The sequence below is a fragment of the Alosa pseudoharengus genome, unplaced genomic scaffold (assembly GCF_046254945.1).
Source record: "Alosa pseudoharengus isolate Yale_2024_CS ecotype anadromous, Long Island Sound unplaced genomic scaffold, YU_APseudo_1.1 YU_APseudo_1.1_scf_22, whole genome shotgun sequence".
NCBI lineage: Eukaryota > Metazoa > Chordata > Actinopteri > Clupeiformes > Clupeidae > Alosa > Alosa pseudoharengus.
The window spans coordinates 7,545,928-7,565,927 of NW_027468680.1; the positions used below are offsets into that span (position 1 = coordinate 7,545,928).

At 45.5% G+C, this 20,000-nt stretch overlaps 1 protein-coding gene across 1 annotated transcript in view; it reads right to left on the reverse strand.

Annotated features, from left to right (window-relative positions):
• The window catches only part of ush2a (Usher syndrome 2A (autosomal recessive, mild)), a 319,377-nt gene that overhangs the window by 48,728 nt on the left and 250,649 nt on the right, over positions 1–20,000 (reverse strand). The window contains exons 57-60 of the mRNA XM_076300107.1: positions 18,069–18,231; positions 10,572–10,725; positions 9,723–9,885; positions 467–821 (exon numbers count right to left, since the gene is read on the reverse strand). Of these exons, the coding sequence (XP_076156222.1) occupies positions 467–821; positions 9,723–9,885; positions 10,572–10,725; positions 18,069–18,231 (835 nt within the window). The remainder of the gene's footprint in view (positions 1–466; positions 822–9,722; positions 9,886–10,571; positions 10,726–18,068; positions 18,232–20,000) is intronic.

Genomic DNA, 20,000 nt, shown 5'->3' on the forward strand with positions numbered 1-20,000 from the left:
CCACCCTCTCACAACTAGAACTGAATCGCAAGGATGGAAATTGTATACTATTACTGATAAACTGAACTGAGCAAAACAAAAACAGCTGATCTTTAAAAAGTAATTACCCAGAGTACACAGTATTTGACAAAAGATGCACTTTATATGAATAGTGTATCATCACTACAAACCAAAGTGTAAAACCATGCTTAGATAGATAGATAGATAGATAGATACTGTATTGATCCCCTGGGGAAATTCAAGTGATTCCCAGGGGAAATTCAATTCATGCTTTACCAACACATAGAAAAACCTCCTCTGAGACGAAAAAAAACAAACATCCACAGGCCTGTCTGCCTTCTTGCCTGTCTGCATGTGTATGAATGTCTGTTTGCCTGTTTGTCTGCGTGTGTGTCTGGCTGCCTGTCTACCTGTCTGTGTGTGTGCCTGTCTGTCTGCATGTGTGCCAAGCCAACAGGCATCTTACCGGCACGGTGAGCGCCAGCACGGCCGCGGTGTTGAGCGTGGGGTCGGCGGGCCTCCTCTGGTAGACCACGCGGTACTGCTGGATGAGCCCGTTGGGGTCGCTGGGCCGGGTCCAGTTGAGCATCAGGGAGTAGGCGCTGGTGGGCAGGGCCCATGGGGAGGACATGCCCAGAGGAGGGGCCTCCTGGGTCAGCGCCGAGGCCCAGGCACTGGACACGGAACCCTGCGTGTTGAGCGCCCGCACGCGGTACTCGAACTCGCTGTAGGGGCGCAGGCTGGACGACGCGTCGATGAACTCCAGCGGACCCTCGGACCACAGGAAGACCAGCAGCTCCTCGCGGGTACCCAGAGGACGCCTGTGGGAGACAGAACAGGATGTTCACGCCAAGCGCATCATTTATGTAATAAATATATATTAATATAATCAAAACCAGCCAATACAACCCCCCATTAATCATACATATTGACTGTTATAGAACATGAAGAAGACGTGGTCCCAACCCCCCAAATGTTTAACCCAAAGTTACGCACTTGGCTCATGCATTTATGAACAAGGCAACGCAAGTTTATTTATACAGTGCATTTCATACAAAACGGCAATTCAATGTGTTTTACACAAACAAAAAAGCAAAGAATAGTAAATAATGGTAACTACTAGAGAACCGTGTAAAAGTAATGAAGTATTTAAGTAGTAGTTAAAGTAGTCAAATTCAGCTCCATATACACCCAATGGTGTTTTGTGGTCTGGACTGGAAACTAAACGATTTGAAAGATTTGACAGCATGTTTGCATGCTAGCCAGTTAAAGGCAAAGAAAAGTAATTGCTTTGTGTTTGACAGGCTTGTGCATGGCTTTCACCTAGTTAGCGGGCTAGTTAACTACTTGACTACTACTAACTACTAAAGAAATTGTTGTTGTCTACTCTCTTCCCTACTAATTTCACTGTATTAACTAATTCACTAATTAGCAGTAGCTATGAGCCATCTTTGACAGAACAAGAGTAAAACACTAACTTAAACAACACAAACAAAGATACAGTACAAACAAAAACAACAATATCAAAAAACAACAACCCTGATTGGCTGTCAGTCTAACTTGTTCTCTGGTGTATCCCTACGCCAAAAGGACCAGAGACAGCAGCAGCTTTGTGGTACTGACCTGACCTCTGTGTGTGTGTGTGTGTGTGTGTGTGTGTGTGTGTGTGTGTGTGTGTGTGTGCGTGTGCTATGTAGAGGTAACCTTTAAGTCCTGGCTGTGGATAACAAGCGCAGATGATAGAGGCACTAATTGAAAAGATATCAGCAGGGTAATCCTTCAGCACAGAGACACGGGAACCAGCGACCGAGTGTGTGTGTGTGTGTGTGTGTGTGTGTGTGTGTGTGTGTGTGAAATGTCAATGGTAATCCTTCAGCAGCGGAACATGGGGACAGGCAGGTGAAGGAATGAGAGATATGTGTTTCTGGGCATGTGTGCACGTGTGTGTTTTTTTGCATGCGTTCTGTATATGTTCATGTTTGTGGGATGGAAAATTGTATGCAGGATATTAGTAATGTGACATGGTATGTATGGATGGATGGATGTATGCATATATGTCTAAGAATGTATGGATGTTTTAAATTTTAGTTGGGTGCATGTGTGTAAGATGCCAGAGATGTGAACTGTATGTATGTCTGTGTGTGTGTGTGTGTGTGTGTGTGTGTGTGTGTGTGTGCGGTGTGGTGTGGTGTGGTGTGTGTGTGTGTGTGTGTGTGTGTGTGTGTGTGTGTGTGTGTGTGTGTGTGTGTGTGTGTGGTGTGATGTGTGTGTGTGTGTGTGTGTGTGTGTGTGTGGTGTGTGTTTCTGTGATGGACTGTGCTGCTTTCAGCACCAGCTGTTGTGCTGCCTCCCTGCACCTGCTCTGTGACCTGTCAGCCCAGCAGCACACAGCAGTCAAGCTCAATAATCATACACACACACATACACACATGCACAACATACAAACACACACATATGCACAACATACAAACACACACACACACACGCACAACATACAAACACACAAACACACACATGCTCAACATACAAACACACACACACACACGCATGCACAACATAAACACACAAACACACACACACACACACACACACATACTCACACAGCGGGATGTCCATGCACCCTCTCATACACTCTCTTTCTTGCATTAGTTCACAAACGTACCTACGTACCCCCAGATTACTGATTCTTCTACTGCTAAAGTCCTATGGCACCAGTGCCCAGTTCAGTCCAAAACATGGTCAAAGCACAGACAGACTATAAAATACTGTAAAATTCTCACATACGAGTGGTAATATACAGGATATCTAGTATATCTTCTCACATAGGATCATATGCATCTCCTCTCTTTCTCTCATGTCTCAGAAACACTTACTGTAAGTGCTCCGTACGTAGGCGCTAACACGAGATCAGCGCCATCATTTTCTAAAGGTGCTCTAAGCGATGTTATGCGGTTTCTAAGCTAAAACATTTGTTGTCCCATACCGCAAACATCACCTCACCATCTGCTAGCTGCCCTGAATACACTTTAAAAAGACGCAGTTTCTATGGACAGCCCAGGCAACAAAAAACAACTTGGTCCAGCCTGGACCATAAAAACATACTGTTCCAGCCAATTGGCGATTTTCAACTGAACGGGAGGGAGGGGGAGGGAGTAGCGAGCTAGCTCTCTGTTCTGTTTGAACGTCAACAGAAGTGACGTTACCCAACATCGCTTAGAGCACCTTTAAGTGGCAAGCATTGGACAAACAATGGATTTGACTAAATCGTAATCTACACAGCGTTCAACACTGGTGTGCGGGGTTGTACTGTAAACAATGAAATCTAATGTAATCGAATGTCGAAAGCGGAGTGAGCCGCAGTCATGTCGGCGCCATTGTGCGTGCGCGCGTTGGGTAATTTTTGATGCCCCCCCATCTTTTACATTAGCGTTAGCTTCCAGAGCTTCCATGCTGCTGGAGAAAATGACATTATACTAATGCCAACGAGGACCCTACCGCTCCTTTGTGTAATGTGTGTCTGTGTGTGTGTGTGTGTTTGTGTGTGTGCGCGTGTTTGCCTGCATGGTGTTCTTGTGAGTGTATGAAAATATCCCTCTGCTAAGGCTGATGAGGCCCCTGCAGTCAGTGGACTAGTGACTGGGTAAGTGTGTGTGTGTGTGTGTGTGTGTGTGTGTGTGTGTGTAGGGGGCTCCACATTAGAATAAAGATAACAGTCTAACATCATGCAGCTGGAGAGCTGTGCTGCTCATGCAGGGACACTAAACTAAACAATCACCGTTGGGAATGAAGGACTAGGCCTCGCCCCCCCCCCCTCTCTTTCTCCTCTCTCACTTTCTCCCCCCCTCTCTTTCTCCTTCTCTCTCTCTCTCAATTCAATTCAATGGGCTTTATGGGCATGGATTTATTGTCATGAATGGTTGTTATAATAATATTGAATTTAAAAAGTATGAAATGAAAAACAAAAAAAACTTACCTGTAAGTATACAAAAGCATGAAATAAATGTGCTCTCTCTCACACATTCTCTCTCTGTCTGTCTGAAGACTAGCATTATTTTTCTCTTCCTCCTAATCTCTTTTTTCTCTCCCTCTTTCTCTATTTATGTTTTTCTTAACTCTCTTACCCTACATTCTACAACTTAACAAAAAATCAGTCTCTTTCTCTCATGCTCATTTAAACTGAGCGATACATTCACATCTAATAACAGACATGAAAAATGACTTATTGAACTTAGAGAAGGCAAGAGCAGGGCTTGGTTGGAATTCCCATTTTGACGAGTTCTTTAGAACATCACTTAACTTTGATTGTTTGCACACTTATGGAGCAGTCCCACTTTTGGCAGCATTACATGTGCTGATCCATTGGCCAAGTTAGTTATGAAGTTTAAGTGAATATCTGCAATGTGTCAATGTCAGCACAAAGACAAAGACTGCGGGAAGCAGGTCTCATCTTCTCAAACGCTAAAGCTGTGATGCTTATACTCTGGAGCACACAAACACACACACACACAGACACACACGCACACACACACACACAAACAATAAAGCCGTGATGCCTCCACTTTGGAACACATACACACACACACACACACACACACACACACACACACACACACACACACACACACTAAAGCCGGGATGCCTCTGCCTCCACTCCTGTGCCCAAGCGACCACTAAATTCCACACAATAAAACGGATTAACTTTAATACAACTAATATCACCCCCCTCCCCTCCACGACAAATAGATGTTGTGGAGATACAGGCAGGGCTTTGGAGCCGATGTGGAGCTCAGTGCGGACGGTTTATGCGCTGCGTTGGCTCTCGTTCACCCTGCCCCGTATCGGCCCGCGTGGGGACTCAAATGAAATCCGTCTAGGCGTCCTCTGAATGCCGCGCGCCGCCGATCCCCCAGTATGCTAATGGTATTTTAACAGGACTTTAGAGGGCTTAGTTCGCTCTGACCTTGCATATGCATGACATTGGTCAACAGCAGCCTCTGCCCTTGACTGAGTAGTTCGTCTGCAGACAAAGGGAATCAGTGTGTGTATGTGTGTGTGTGTGTGTGTGTGTGTGTGTGTGTGTGTAGATTTCTGTATATCTGAGGTGTGTTCAAATTCAGTGGCGAATGTTTGTGGCGAATATGTTTTCTCTGAACACTTAAGTTTGAACAATTCGGTGCAAACATTCCATTGCAGCGGCAAGCCTTAGTCCAGCTCACGTCCAGCTCTACTGTATGTTCACGGAGAACTACCTCCTCAAACTCACACACACACACACACACACACACACACACACACACACACACACACACATTCCACAAAGAAGTGGTACCTGTAAAGGTATTCTCCAGGTGCTCAAGTCTTTATGATGGTGATGTGATTGTGTCCGGTTGCTCAGGTCTTTAAGATGGTGATGTGATTGTGTCGTGGTGCTCAGGTCTTTATGATGGTGATGTGATTGTGTCGTGTTGCTCAGGTCTTTATGATGGTGATGTGATTGTGTCGTGGTGCTCAGGTCTTTATGATGGTGATGTGATTGTGTCGTGGTGCTCAGGTCTTTATGATGGTGATGTGATTGTGTCGTGGTGCTCAGGTCTTTATGATGGTGATGTGATTGTGTCGTGGTGCTCAGGTCTTTAAGATGGTGATTGTGTCGTGTTGCTCAGGTCTTTATGATTGTGATTGTGTCGTCTTGCTCTGAGCGTTATCAAAGTCCTTTTAGGCAAGTCCCTCCACTCGGCGGCCATATACCAACGTTTTATGGGCACTCATCGGGCACAGTCTTTGGGTCGAACTGCGCGTGCGCAAGGCTTCACGACACCAATCTTGCTCCAGCGGCGAGATCACAACACATGATTGGCACGATGTCTTCACAACACACCATATGATTGGCTCAATGTATTCACATCACACCACATGATTGGCTCAATGTATTCACATGTTGACGTTTTGCTGAGGAAGGGGTGGGATATGTGTAGACAACGGCCATATTGGCGTGACAAACTAGCCCCATGCATTTCTATGGAGTATTTTTTGAGTGCTGTGTCTCCACATTAGAAAGTCTCTGGCGTTATTGGCTGGGAGCCGGAGGAGGCATTATGGCGCTGCGTTGGCTGGGAGCCGGAGGAGGCATTATGGCGCTGCGTTGGCTGGGAGCCGGAGGAGGCATTATGGCGCTGCGTTGGCTGGGAGCCGGAGGAGGCATTATGGCGCTGCGTTGGCTGGGAGCCGGAGGAGGCATTATGGCGCTGCGTTTTTTACTCTTCCTATCGATGCTCTGAGCACGCTCGCGATAATCACAGTCAACACTGGCCTGTCAGACGCCATTTAAGCCTGTCCATTTGAGCTCTTTTAATACACATTTAAGCCTGTCCATTTGAGCTCTTTTAATACACATTTAAGCCTGTCCATTTGAGCTCTTTTAATACACATTTTAGCCTGTCCATTTGAGCTGATTTAATACACATTTTAGCCTGTCCATTTGAGCTGATTTAATACACATTTAAGCCTGTCCATTTGAGCTCTTTTAATACACATTTTAGCCTGTCCATTTGAGCTGATTTAATACACATTTGAGCTCTTTTAATACACATTTTAGCCTGTCCATTTGAGCTGATTTAATACACATTTTAGCCTGTCCATTTGAGCTGATTTAATACACATTTTAGCCTGTCCATTTGAGCTGATTTAATACACATTTTGGCCTGTCCATTTGAGCTGATTTAATACACATTTTCTCTCCCAAACCTCTCACCCCCCCCCGTGCTCTTTTCTCACTTTTCCCTCTCCATCACTCTATTTACTTTTCTCTTTTGCATTCTCTCACAATCTCTTTTTCCCCTTCTCTCTCTTTCTCTCTCTCTCTCTGCAAATCTCCTCTCCCTTTCTCCCTATCTGTTATTTGCCCCTCTCTCTCTCTCTCTCTCTCTCTCTCTCTCTGTTGTCTGTCTCCATATATTTTTTTCTCTCTGTCCCTCAGCCTTGCTTGTTCACTCTTTTTGTATTCCAGGCCGGCTGTTACCAGTCGTCTGAGTTGACAGGCATATAGCTGGTTGCCAGTCGTTGATATCTACCTAAGCACTTCTGGCGTATAACTTGTTTTTGCAGGTGTCAGGTTGCCAGACACACAGCGCAGAGATGTCGACAAACGTGGCAAACGATTGGCCCCTTCACCTCAAGGTCATGTTGTGCAGATAAGGAAATCATCAAAAGCAGACAACTCTGAGTTTCAAATGAATCTGCCTCGTAGCAGCGCTCCACTCCTGCATAATTAGCTTAGCGGTATCTGGTGCCGTACAAACACACTGACCCTGCATGGTAGCGCTAGGCTAATCTCCTTCCCTGGACGTGGATATTGAATTTTTTAAGTTATATTTCTGGGCTTTTTAATGGACAGGACATTAAAAAGCTGGCAGGAAATTAGTGTGTGTGTGTGTGTGTGTGTGTGTGTGTGTGTGTGTGTGTGTGTGTGTATGTGTGTGTGTGTGTGTGTGTGTGATGTGCACTGGGCCCATGTGTGGTGCTGGACACTGCTGCTACCGCTGCACTACGGCTCCCACCATGGGTAGTGAATGCTTGCAGAAGTAGGTAAAGGTCTCCACCATGCTGTACTCATTAATAACCCATGGGCCCATGTGTGTGTGTGTGTGTGTGTATGTGTGTATGTGTGTGTGTGTGTAACTGTGTTTGATTGATTGGGAATGTAGATGCTGTTCCCTCTGTGTGTTGCTGTGTTTGGTTAATGAGGAGTCCTTCTCGTAGCAGAGTGTAGATGTTGTTTCCTGTGTGTGTGTGTGTGTGTGTGTAACTGTGTTTGGTTGATGAGGGGCAGCCCAATCAGTGTACCATGAATAGCTAACTGATGGCTAACGGCTAATCAGCAGTGATTATAGAGAGCTCTGCTTAAAGTGCCTGATGGCTCGTCGTCTGTGTCTGGGGAGTGACATCCAGTCTCTGATGTCACAATCACACAAAGAACCCTGTGCTATTGTTCCTGCATGGGTCACATGATATGACTGACCAATCATGTGATAAGGCTATAGTCAAGTGACTACTCCTCTAGCACAAATTAATAATATCTGCCTGACTTCCTTACTTTTGTCATTTCGCTATTCTCTCTCTTTCTCTCTCTATGTCCCCCCTTTTTATTCCTTTAGTCTTTTATCTCTGTTCTTTCTCCCCCTCTTCCCTCTCTACATTCCTCTTTTTCATCATCTGTTCAGACTCCCCCTCCCTCTCTTTCTATCCATATTCCTTTTTTTCAAAAGATCTCTCTACTCCCTTTCTCTCTCTCTCTATTCACATTCCCTCTCTACCTCTTCTCTCTATCTCCAAGCATCCCCAACCTCTGAAAGGTAGCACTCATAAAATGCCCCTTTAGTCTGTCTTAGTGCATGTTTGTATCTGTATGTGTTTGTGTGTGTGTGTTTGTGTCTGTATGTGTTTGTGTGTGTGTGTGTGTGCAGGTCCCATGGCATGTTGCATTCTGTCCATCTGCAGGAGTGGCTGTGTGTGTGTGTGTGCGTGTGTGTGTGTGTGTGTGTGTGTGTGTGTGTGTGTGTGTGTTTGTGTGTGTGTGCAGATCCCATGGCATGTTGCATTCTGTCCATCTGCAGGAGTGGACACATAGATGCTGTGTGTGAGTAAGTATGTGCTTCTGCACCAGACACAGTTTCTCTCCAGTGGCTCATGACAGTAGGACAAGCGGTCAGATGATTATGGATGTGTGTGTGTGTGTGTGTGTGTGTGTGGTCAGCGAGACATGGCAGAGCCAGATGCTCCGGTGACTCACTGACGTGCCCAGGCTTCCTGAGGCTGAGCGTGAAATATGCTGGCCATTCAGGGGTGTCTGCAGCTAAGCGGTATGTGTGTGTGTGTGTGTGTGTGTGTGTGTGTGTGTGAGTGTGTCAGGACTCGTCGAGATTTCCTCCAGGTCAGCAGGATGCTGGGAATCACAGGTGTGAGATGTGTAATTGGTCTTCCCTCAGCTGTATATCACCAGTTCCCACAAGTGTACATTAGGCTAGTATGCTGTGAAGTACAGTATGTATATCACCAGTTCCCACAAGTGTACATTAGGTTAGTATGCTGTGAATACTGTATGTTAGGACATACACATGTGTAAGAAGCATAGAAACATCCACCAATAGTGAGTAAGAAGCACATTTTTACTTGTGTGCATGTTCAAGAGAAAGTATATAGAGTGCATGCATACTAAGTGAGTTAACCCTAGGGAGTGATACACTGTGCTCTGAACCCACATCTAACTGATGTAGACTGTCACCAGGTTGGAAGGCATACTACAGGGATTAAAGCAAGATACATTTCCCTGTCTGAAGTCATCAGAAATTTATGAAATGAGGTGGTCTTGGCTCGTTTCCAGTCGAAATCACATGTGTATTGATACACAAATACTAACCTGTGAATGAAGTATGCCTAAACTCACATGTGTATTGATACACATAATGCTAACCTGTGAATGAAGTATGCCTAAACTCACATGTGTATTGATACACAAATACTAACCTGTGAATGAAGTATGCCTAAACTCACATGTGTATTGATACACAGAATGCTAACCTGTAAATAAATGCTAAAACTCATGTGTATTGATACATAAATGCTACCCTGTAAATAAATGCTAAAACTCACATGTGTATTGATACATAAATGCTACCCTGTAAATAAATGCTAAAACTCACGTGTATTGATACACAAAGGCTCACCTGTAAATGAAGTATGCTGTGATGAGCCCATTGGGTTGCCGGGGGGGTTTCCAGTGTACTTCGATGACAGCTGGCCCTGCTGCCTTGACAACGGGGGGATCCAGATGCTCAGGGGGTGCCTCGAATGTGCTAGTGTAGACGCCCTTCCCCACTCCACAGCCATCTGCATGGACAAGAACAATAACACACATAAACTGTATGTGCACCAGAGTACACAGATTCTATATGAATCTCTATGCGTAGTGATACTCTAGTCAAGTACGTCAAGTACTGTAAACACAAAGATTATGGACCCTAATTTAGATGGTGTGCAAAATCCAAAGTCTATTAACAAGCATAGTTCTCATGCATGAATTACAGCTATTGAATGGGACATTTATTTATACAATCTATGGTGGTATGTGGAAGTATTGTGATTATTGTGCCTAGTAAATAAAGAAGCTTTACTTAAGACGTGTCCCTTTACACTTCATTCAAATTAGGGACCTTTATCTTTAAAGGCTGCAATTATAAATTAATAGCTTCAGGCAATTATGATGACAAAATGAGTCGAATTGTTTACATGCACAAACAAGTTTTCCATCTCTATTGAAGCCTATGGCAAGTTTAAACATCTTATATGGAAGATATGTTGGGTAAAGAATCTACCACAGTTGTGGACACTAAAACCTGTTAATTAAATGGTAATAACTGCACAATTGTGTCCAAATCATTATGACACAAGTTAAACCACCACCAGTGTCTGTTCCAGAAAACTCCAAAGGGCCAAACTGGAGTTATCATATTCTTTAAGATCTGATCTGATTTCTTGGGCAGTGCCCCTGCCCTGTGCCCTGTGCCCCTCCGTACCTGGCTGGCAGGCCTGTATGCGGATGTGGTAGCGGGTGAACGGCTGCAGGTCGGTTAGGTGCAGGAACTGCCCCTTCCCCGCTGCCTCGACCAGGGCATCCAGGCTTCCCGCGTTCAACAGCACGCTGTACTCCAGTGGGAGGCTTGTGTTGTACTTCCCTGGGGTGAAAAGGTCGGAGGTCAACAGACAGGAAGTCAGGAGGTGAGTTACATCATCGTTTTACTGCTCTCTCCATGTAACTCTTTCCATCGATAATTTGCATCGAGTGCATTGATACTTTGACCTCTTGATTTGTAATTTCATTATTTATTGATGTGTGTATTCGTAATGGGTTTCTGTAGACTGATGATATCAATAGAATATCTGCTCTGATCCTGTGGTAGCAACACAATCACAGTCTCACACTGTACTTTTAGAGGTTTAATTCATTTTATGAAGGGAAAATGACTTTCAGCAGTTCCTTATTGATACTTTTGTCATACTGCTCTTGGCTTATTTACGATATTGTGATGAATTAGCATGTATCATTTTGTGACATATGTATTAATTAAAAAATCAGAAATTCACAATAATGGGTAGCATGCTTGCTCCCATTTATTTCCATCACAGCACATTCTCATGACCATGACATCATGAACGCAGCATGCTAACTATTGTACATAACAGGACACGGTCATGAACGCAGCATGCTAACTACTGTACATAACATGACACGGTCATGAACGCAGCATGTTAACTACTGTACATAACATGACACGGTCATGAACGCAGCATGCTAACTACTGTACATAACATGACACGGTCATGAACGCAGCATGCTAACTACTGTACATAACATGACACGGTCATGAACGCAGCATGTTAACTACTGTACATAACATGACACGGTCATGAACGCAGCATGTTAACTACTGTACATAACATGACACGGTCATGAACGCAGCATGCTAACTACTGTACATAACATGACACGGTCATGAACGCAGCATGCTAACTACTGTACATAACAGTCCACTTTGACTTCAGAAACATTTGGTTTTGCACCGGCCTGACCATCCCCTAATTAACAATGAATTAGCCCAACCAAAGAGGCCATCACTCTCTCTGTCTGGCCCTGTACCTCACTCTATCACTGTCCCTCTCTCTATCATTCTGTCTCTCTCTCTCTCACTCTGTCTCTCACTCTCACTCTGTTCCTCTTTCTATCACTCTGTCCCTCTATCATTCTCTCTCTCTCTCTCACTCTGTCTCTCTCTCTATCATTCTGTCTCTCTCTCTCACTCTGTCCCTCTCTCTCTCTCTCTCTCACTCTATCATTCTGTCTCACTCTATCTCTATCCACCTCCTCCATCTCTACACATGTCCCTCTTCCTTCATGCATCCTTCTCTCTCTCTTTCTCCCTCTGTTCTGTTATGAGCAGGTGTTTCCCCACCTCCTCTTTTTTCCACACCCTCTCTCTATCCCCCTTTCCTCCCCTCTCATCTCTGGTGTCATGTGCAGTGTATATCCTGCTCATATCTCATCTCATCTCGAATGTAATCTAAATTAGCCTGGCAAATAAGCACTTGTATTGACAAAGCAGTCATTGCTTATAGGGACAATACATCTGACTGAATGACTGTAAATAGATATACACTCATTGATCTAAACATATACATCAACCCTCTCATACATCTCTATCTCTCCTTCATTCCGTCCTCTCTCTTTCACTTTCCCTCTCCTCTCTCTCCCTCATTCTGTTCTCTCGTTCACTCTCTCTCTTCTCTCTCTCTCTCTTTCACTCTTTGGGCTCTATCTTCCGTGCGGGCGCAATTGACTTTGTATACTCGCGCGTTTGTCTTTCCTATTTTGCAGTCAGCGCATATTGGAATTTTCCCTCCACAGGTACATGCCTGTAAATTAGGGAATTCGATTGCGCCCACGGGGGCGGTTCAGCGAAAAGACGGGGCGTGTTCCGGCGCAAACGTTCACTGTTGATATTTTGCAGTTTCAGAAAACAATTCCGCCACAGACCAGGAACTCCCTGGTCTAAAGTCTGTGGCGAAAATGCAGATGCTATTTTAAGGGCGCGTGCATGACCACAGGCCTGCATGAATGAATGCGTTGCACACCAATCTACAGACACCTCCGTGCACAGACGGAAACATTCAAAGCCTTGATAATATTTGTCCATTTCCCGGTTTTGTTCGTGCATTGGTGACCTAAATATTTAGTAGCCTATATAGTACAACATCTACATGCAATATCTTTACAACAACGCCTAATTACGACCTATTAATCTGGACAACTTTATAGGCTACAGCCCTATAAAGGCTAAAGTTACTTTTAGTTTTGTTCCAATTTACCGTTGTGTAAGGTTTTAAGCACCAAGCTTTGCTATGTTCCCTCCATCCTTTCGTTATTTTCAAAAAACGTTTTATATCCATGATGGCCTTGAAGTCTTGAGTTAGTGAATTAGCTTAAATCAGCTTTTCATGTGCTGTTAACCAGCAACAGATAGTACAAGAAAGCAGCAAGTATGGTTACAATTTCTGTACAATTTCTGTAGTTGCTGCATCCATTCATTGTTATTCTCTCTCCTGCTCAAATAAATGTTGTGCGTGAATTAAGTTGATGATAACGTGTTTACAAACTCTGCTTTACAGAAAATATTGTAAATAGTCTACTGTCACGCAGTTAATGGGATACTGTGCAGAGTTGAAAGTTAGGTCAACTTAAACGAAGCCCTTGCTTGGCCGCCTGTGCTGCGCAACGCACACTTAGCTCCTCTCATCTATACAATGTAGTTCCCATTTCTGTAAACCATACATAATTTCAAAGAAAAATATTACCACTCGAGGGAAATCAGTGTGGTGTCCATGTGAAAAAATAGGCATAAATCTAGCGTACACATTTTCACGAATCACTGATGTGTTGATGACATAAATTAGGAAATGTTAGAGGACTTAAGGAGACGTGATGTTGAACTGCATGCCGATGCCATTTAACCCAAATGCCCCAGCGGCAGCACGGGAGAGAAGAGATTAACTGACAGAAGATATGCATTGTCTATAGAGAGGTAATGTTAGATTACATTGTACATTGCAAATATATCACCATGCATTCATAACCTCGTGATTCAGTGAGAATGATCCCAAAACATCGGAAAGTATGTCTTTGTGACAATTCTGTATTACATTTTGTCAAGAGGAAAAATCAATAGCTAACTGTTCCCAACTGAACAGTGATTATAGCGCTGTGAACGCTCCTGGCTGCGCCTGGCAAATACGCCACCATAATAGCAATCAGCTATGGAACAAGCGTGCCTGTTGTTAAAGGGAATGTGAGATGACGCTCTGATTGGTTTATTGCACGTTACGCCCAAACCACACCCATGATTAATGTAGCTACTTCAGACCACCCCATTTTAGATTTGCGTCGGGCGCAACAGTCAATATCCCGCCGGTAAAACAGCATCAGCGCCCAAGATCCGCCCACAAAGTCACTTGCGTTTTGCGCGAAGACACTTCCGTTTCAGACCATTAAAATAGGGCCCTTTGTCTCTCTCAGTCCCCTCACCTCTCTCAGAAATTCAAAAAAGCTTTATTGACATGGCCATTTACAATTTACAAAGAAGGTGTTGCCAAGGCATACAGTATATAAGTCCAGAAAACGTCAGAACATAAAATAATAAAAGAATAGAAACATGAAACGGTATGTTTGATTAAAAAAAAAAAAAAAAAATCCCATAAGCAAACCACCAAACCACACACACACACACACTTTCCTCTGTGGTGTGTTGTGGATGAGCAGGTGTTCCTCCACCTCCTCTCTCCCTCCCCAACCCCTGTTTCCCATCTCCAGGAGAGGCCGGCTCCTTTAACCACACACACACACACACACACACACACACACATCTCCAGGAGAGGCCAGCTCCTTTAACCACACACGGCACTGCTGCCCATCTCCAGGCTGAGGCCGGCTCCTTTAACCACACACACACACACACAAACACACACACACACACACACACACATCTCCAGGCTGAGGCCGGCTCCTTTAACCACACACACACACACACACACATACACACACACACACACACACACACACACACATCTCCAGGCTGAGGCCGGCTCCTTTAACCACACACACACACACACACACATCTCCAGGCTGAGGCCGGCTCCTTTAACCACACACACACACACACACACACACACACACACACACACACACATCTCCAGGAGAGGCCGTATCCTTTAACCACACAGCACTGCTGCCCATCTCCAAGTAGAACGCTCCATTGACTTGAATGGGCTTTCCCAAAGTTCTACGGTAAAATGAGTGGGCATCCGTGGCCCACTGGTTAGCACTCTGGACTTGTAACCGGAGGGTTGCCGGTTCGAGCCCTGACCAGTGGGCCGCGGCTGATGTGCCCTTGAGCAAGGCACCTAACCCCTCACTGCTCCCCGAGCGCCGCCGTTGTAGCAGGCAGCTCACTGCGCCGGGATTAGTGTGTGCTTCACCTCACTGTGTGTACACTGTGTGCTGTTTGTGTTTCACTAATTCACTGATTGGGTTAAATGCAGAGACCAAATTTCCCTCACGGGATCAAAAAAGTATATATACTTATACTATACTTAAAATATTTTCATGTAATTACTGCTGCAAACATATAATTACCGCTGTCAATGGCAACGGGTTTTGTGCTTCTGATACGTCTTTCATATCACTACGCAAGGACTGGAACTTCATTCAAACGTGAAAGCAGATGGTTGATCAGCTGTGTTCTAAAGAATGTTTGATTCAAGTTCAGCAGCGTGTGTTGTTGCGAACTATGTTTCTCAGCAAATGCCACGATGAACGGTAACAAATAGGCTAGGTTATGTAGGCTAAAGTCAGATCGTGGGGAGTTTATTATTTCGTTTTGGCAAGTAGCCGTGTAATAAGCGGGATAATGTATAGAACGCCGGTCATTATTGGGGAAAATAAGTCCCTTCAGGACAGAACAAGACCCCTTCGCTGCGCGTCGGGGTCCGGTTCGCCCTGTCGGGACTTATTTTCCCAATAATGACCGGCGTTCTATACATTATCCCTTACATACATATGTGTGTTTTTTATGGGGTTTTTGGTGTGTGTGTGTGTGTGCGTGTGTGTGTGTGTGTGTGTGTGAGACAGAGAGAGAGAGAGAGAGAGAGAGAGAGAGAGAGAGAGTGTGTGTGTGTGTGTGTGTGCGTGCAGGCATGTGTGTGAGAGAGTGTGTGTGTGTGTGTGTGGGTGTGTGTGTGTGTGTGTGTGCAGGCATGTGTGTGTGTGTACACCTGGCATCCCCTTGTGCTTTGTTAATATTCCCATCACTGGCTCCTTTCATAATTTACAGCAACTGAAGCCTGATAGGCTATTCAACATTCATGAGGCTCGCAATGTATTCCGAATGGCCTGATTATCTTTACAAATGAAAAAGTTAAATTATTCAACTTCCTTCATTGGCGTCTTCCTAGGGCAGATGTAGGCCTGCGTCGGCATGGGAGTCTCTAGACCACTGCACACTCGCGCCCTCTCTCTTTCTCTCTCTCACTCTCTCTCTCTCTCTCTCTTTCTCTCTGTCTCTCTCTTGTGCACGCTGGCGCATTATGCGGCCCTTTGATCACCTCGGGTGCCGTCCGCAGGCGCGAGAAGTTCAATCGCACAGGTCCTTAAGTTCTATTATTTACAACTAATCACCGACGTTGGACGCGCGCACTTTCAACTCGGATGAGAGCCTAATCAGAAATAATGGCAGGGCTCAGGAGAGGAAGGGAGCAGGACTTCACATCTGATACATCAGCTGCGGCGGCATACGGTTGGACGGTGGTTCTTTGTGCTCGCCGTAGCCGCGGCAACCGCTACGTTCCACTCTGATCACGCCAGAGACGTTCATCGGTAAGGCCAGAGGATCTGGCTTCAGAGAAGAGATGCCAGCATTGGAGATGGACTTTCAGTTGGGAGGGAGTGTGAGGAATCGTGTTTTCAAACTGTGTTTGAAGGCTGTGTCAGATATTGGATCCTGAATGTGTGTGTGTGTGTGGATATAATGTACTCAAGGGTTGTGTAGAATAGCGAACGCACATACATGATTAACACACAAAGACACAAAAACACACAACCATACAGATATATATACTATTACAGATTAACCACACAAACACACACACACACACCCATACCCACACACACACACACACCTATACAGATATTGACACAGCAGGTGGATCCTGAAATTGGTGAATCAGTGAGATCTAGTGTGTTTCCAACAGGGAAGTGGAGTGAGAAAAAATCTGTGTGTGTGTGTGTGTGTGTGTGTGTGTGTGTGTGTCCCTCTCCTGGACTGGCAACATGCTGAAGGAGCCACAGGGGAGATCGTGTTTGTTTGTGTGTTTACCTATCCTGTCTCAGAGCGAGGGTGTTTGCATTAGGTGCACACACACACACACACACAAACACACTCACTCATGCATGTGGTGCGGCATAGCACAGTTTAGATGAGGCCATTGGTGGTGGTGGGAATTGCAAACACAGTGATTGATTGATCCATAAGGGCGAGAGAGAGAAAGAGAGAGAGAGAGTGTGTGTGTGTGTGTGTGTGTGTGTGACGGTAGACGACTACACTCTGCAATAGAAATGATGCTTGAATCCTTCAGCCTTTAACTCACACTGGCACGAGGGGCCTGAGCAAAGTTTCTTCAAGGGGAACAGAGCAAGTTCACTTCCCCCAACAGTGACTTCACACGGGGGGCCATGGAATAGCCGGCTTTATCAAAAGAGTACCGCTGGACTATACTCTAATGGTCAATGTAAAACGAATAGTAAAACACTGAGAAATCAAACATTCTCCTCTTGCATGGGATAGAATTATGAGCGCCAATAGGAGCTGCTATTGTTTCTCATTCATCTCTCATTCTATGTGGAGGAGGTTATTGTGCAAACGCTGTGAGTATTTGTCGCTTTTAGTCGCTTTGGACAAAAGTGCATGCACCAATACCCGTTACCTTGACAACAATAGTTAAGAGTCTACCTACACACACTCGAGAGGAAATGGGGATTTTGTAATATTCTTCATGTGATACATTAACCCCTGTTTAACCTAGAGGACAGGGAGAAGAGAAGAGAGAAAAGAAGAGAAGAAGAGAGGATCTCTCTTTTCTTTCTCCTGGCCTTTCTATCTCACTCTTGCCAGGCAACCACTCTCTCTCTCTCTCTCTTTTTCTCTCTCCCCCCCCCCCCCCCCCCTCGCTCGCTGCCATGGGGCCGCTAATTGATTTTGCTGAACTCATCCATGTCGGGTGTGGCCTGATGCATGCGTGCAGCGTCCATGTTCCATGGCCATTACACTTCCCCACAATGCTCCCCATAAATTACGTCGGTGTCGGCGGCACGGCGTGGCACGGTGCGGGGCGAGGACCGGGCGGCGGAGGATAAATCAACGCGGCGTGATTGCCAAATAGAGCCGGTGTTCAGTACATTAGGAGTAAACAGTACCTGGGGGTGTCCAGGCGACAAAGACGGAGCGGGCCCCGCTGACGGTGACATTATAGGGGGGCGGGATCCTCTCGGGGGACGAGACGGGCGTCTGAATCACGTATCTGTCACTGCGGCTGCTGCCTCCGGCTGTGCTGGCCTCCAGCTCGTACACGTACCTGAGCACAAACACACACACACAGACACACACACAACACACACACACACACACACACAGACACACACACACACACACACACACACACACACACACACACAGACACACCCACAACACAGACACAGACACACAGAAACACAGACACACACACACACACAAAGAGTATATTTATGTTATTATTTTTTAGGATAATTCACATATGCGTACCAGACACACACAGGCACATGCAGCAGGGGTGAGTGGGTTTCTTGTCCTAACTTTTGCACAGGCAGAAGATTCTCCTGAGGCGAAGCCAAAGAGGCAGGAGCTTTTAGAGCACATCTAACATGCTGCCCCACACACAGACATGGCTGCCTCCTGACGACACACACACACACACGCACACACACACACACACACACGCACACGCACACGCACACGCACACGCACACGCACACGCACACACACACACACAAACTCACACACACACAAACTCACACACACACACACAAACTCACTCACACTACCTGAAAAGTGTGTGTGTGTCTGTCTGTGTGCACGCATACGTGTGTGTGTGAGAAAGAGAATGTGTATGTCAGTTGGCAGAGCAGTGGGGAGAGCAATTCAGTGTGCGCATGTGTGTGTGTGTGGGGGTGAGTATCTGAGAGCGATGACTATGTGTATGTTTTTTTGTGAAGAGTGCTCCTTCTCTGAGTGTGGGTGTGTGTGTGTTAGTGTGTGTGTGTATATGTGTGTGTTAGAGAGAGAGTGTGTGTATGTATGAGTGTGTGTGTTGGAGTGTGTGTATGTGTGAGTGAGTGAGTGTGTGTATGTGTGAGTGTGTGTGTGTGTGTGTGTGTGTGTGTGTGTGTGTGTAGTGAGGCAGAGAGACTGCAGGGAGATGTGGTGTGTTCTGGGCTGCACAGCAGCATGTGTGTTATTCTGCTCGATTGAAGCCCAGGCCCAACAACAGTGACCCAGACAGAGCTGAGGGCTGAGGCAGAGACAGCACACACACACACACGCACGCACACACACAGATACGCACGCATGCACGCACGCATGCACGCACGCACGCACACACACACACACACACAACTGAATGACAACCGCTCCACTAAAACAACACACCAACAGGACTGAACTGCCACACCAGCTGGCCTACAAACACTACATAGACAGGACTGCACCATAGCCATTCTAACTCTTCCGGTTACAAGTCCGAAGCGCTAACCAGTAGGCCACGGCTGCCATAGCTACCACAGCTATTTTACCATATTCTACCATAGCTACAGTATGTTACCATAAACTACGGTACACTACAGCAGGGGTTCCCAAACATTTCCACGACAAGGCCCCCCAAATACCACTAGGTTCTGGCCAAGGCCCCCAAATACCACTAGGTTATAGCCAAGGACCCCCTTGATGTGTTATTAAACCCATCGACAATACTACGGAAAATGTAAAAATACATTAAGCTAATCCTAATTATTTTAGCCACAAGTACTTCGCGATGAAGCATACAGTGTGTAAAAATGGCATTTGGGGCTTTCTGCTATATGAGAGCTATCACTCTACTATTATTCCCAGTTTTTATCATGGAAAATATAATGTTCAGATATGCAACAAATTATTATAATGGTATTGTATAACAACCCTCATAGTAATACTGTAGGTATATTTTAGATTTTTCAAATGTATTTGTTGCTTTTATTTTTCCTTCCAACTTGCTGAGGCCCCCCAGAGGGCCCCGGCCCCCATTTTGAAAACCACTGCACTACAGGACTCTAC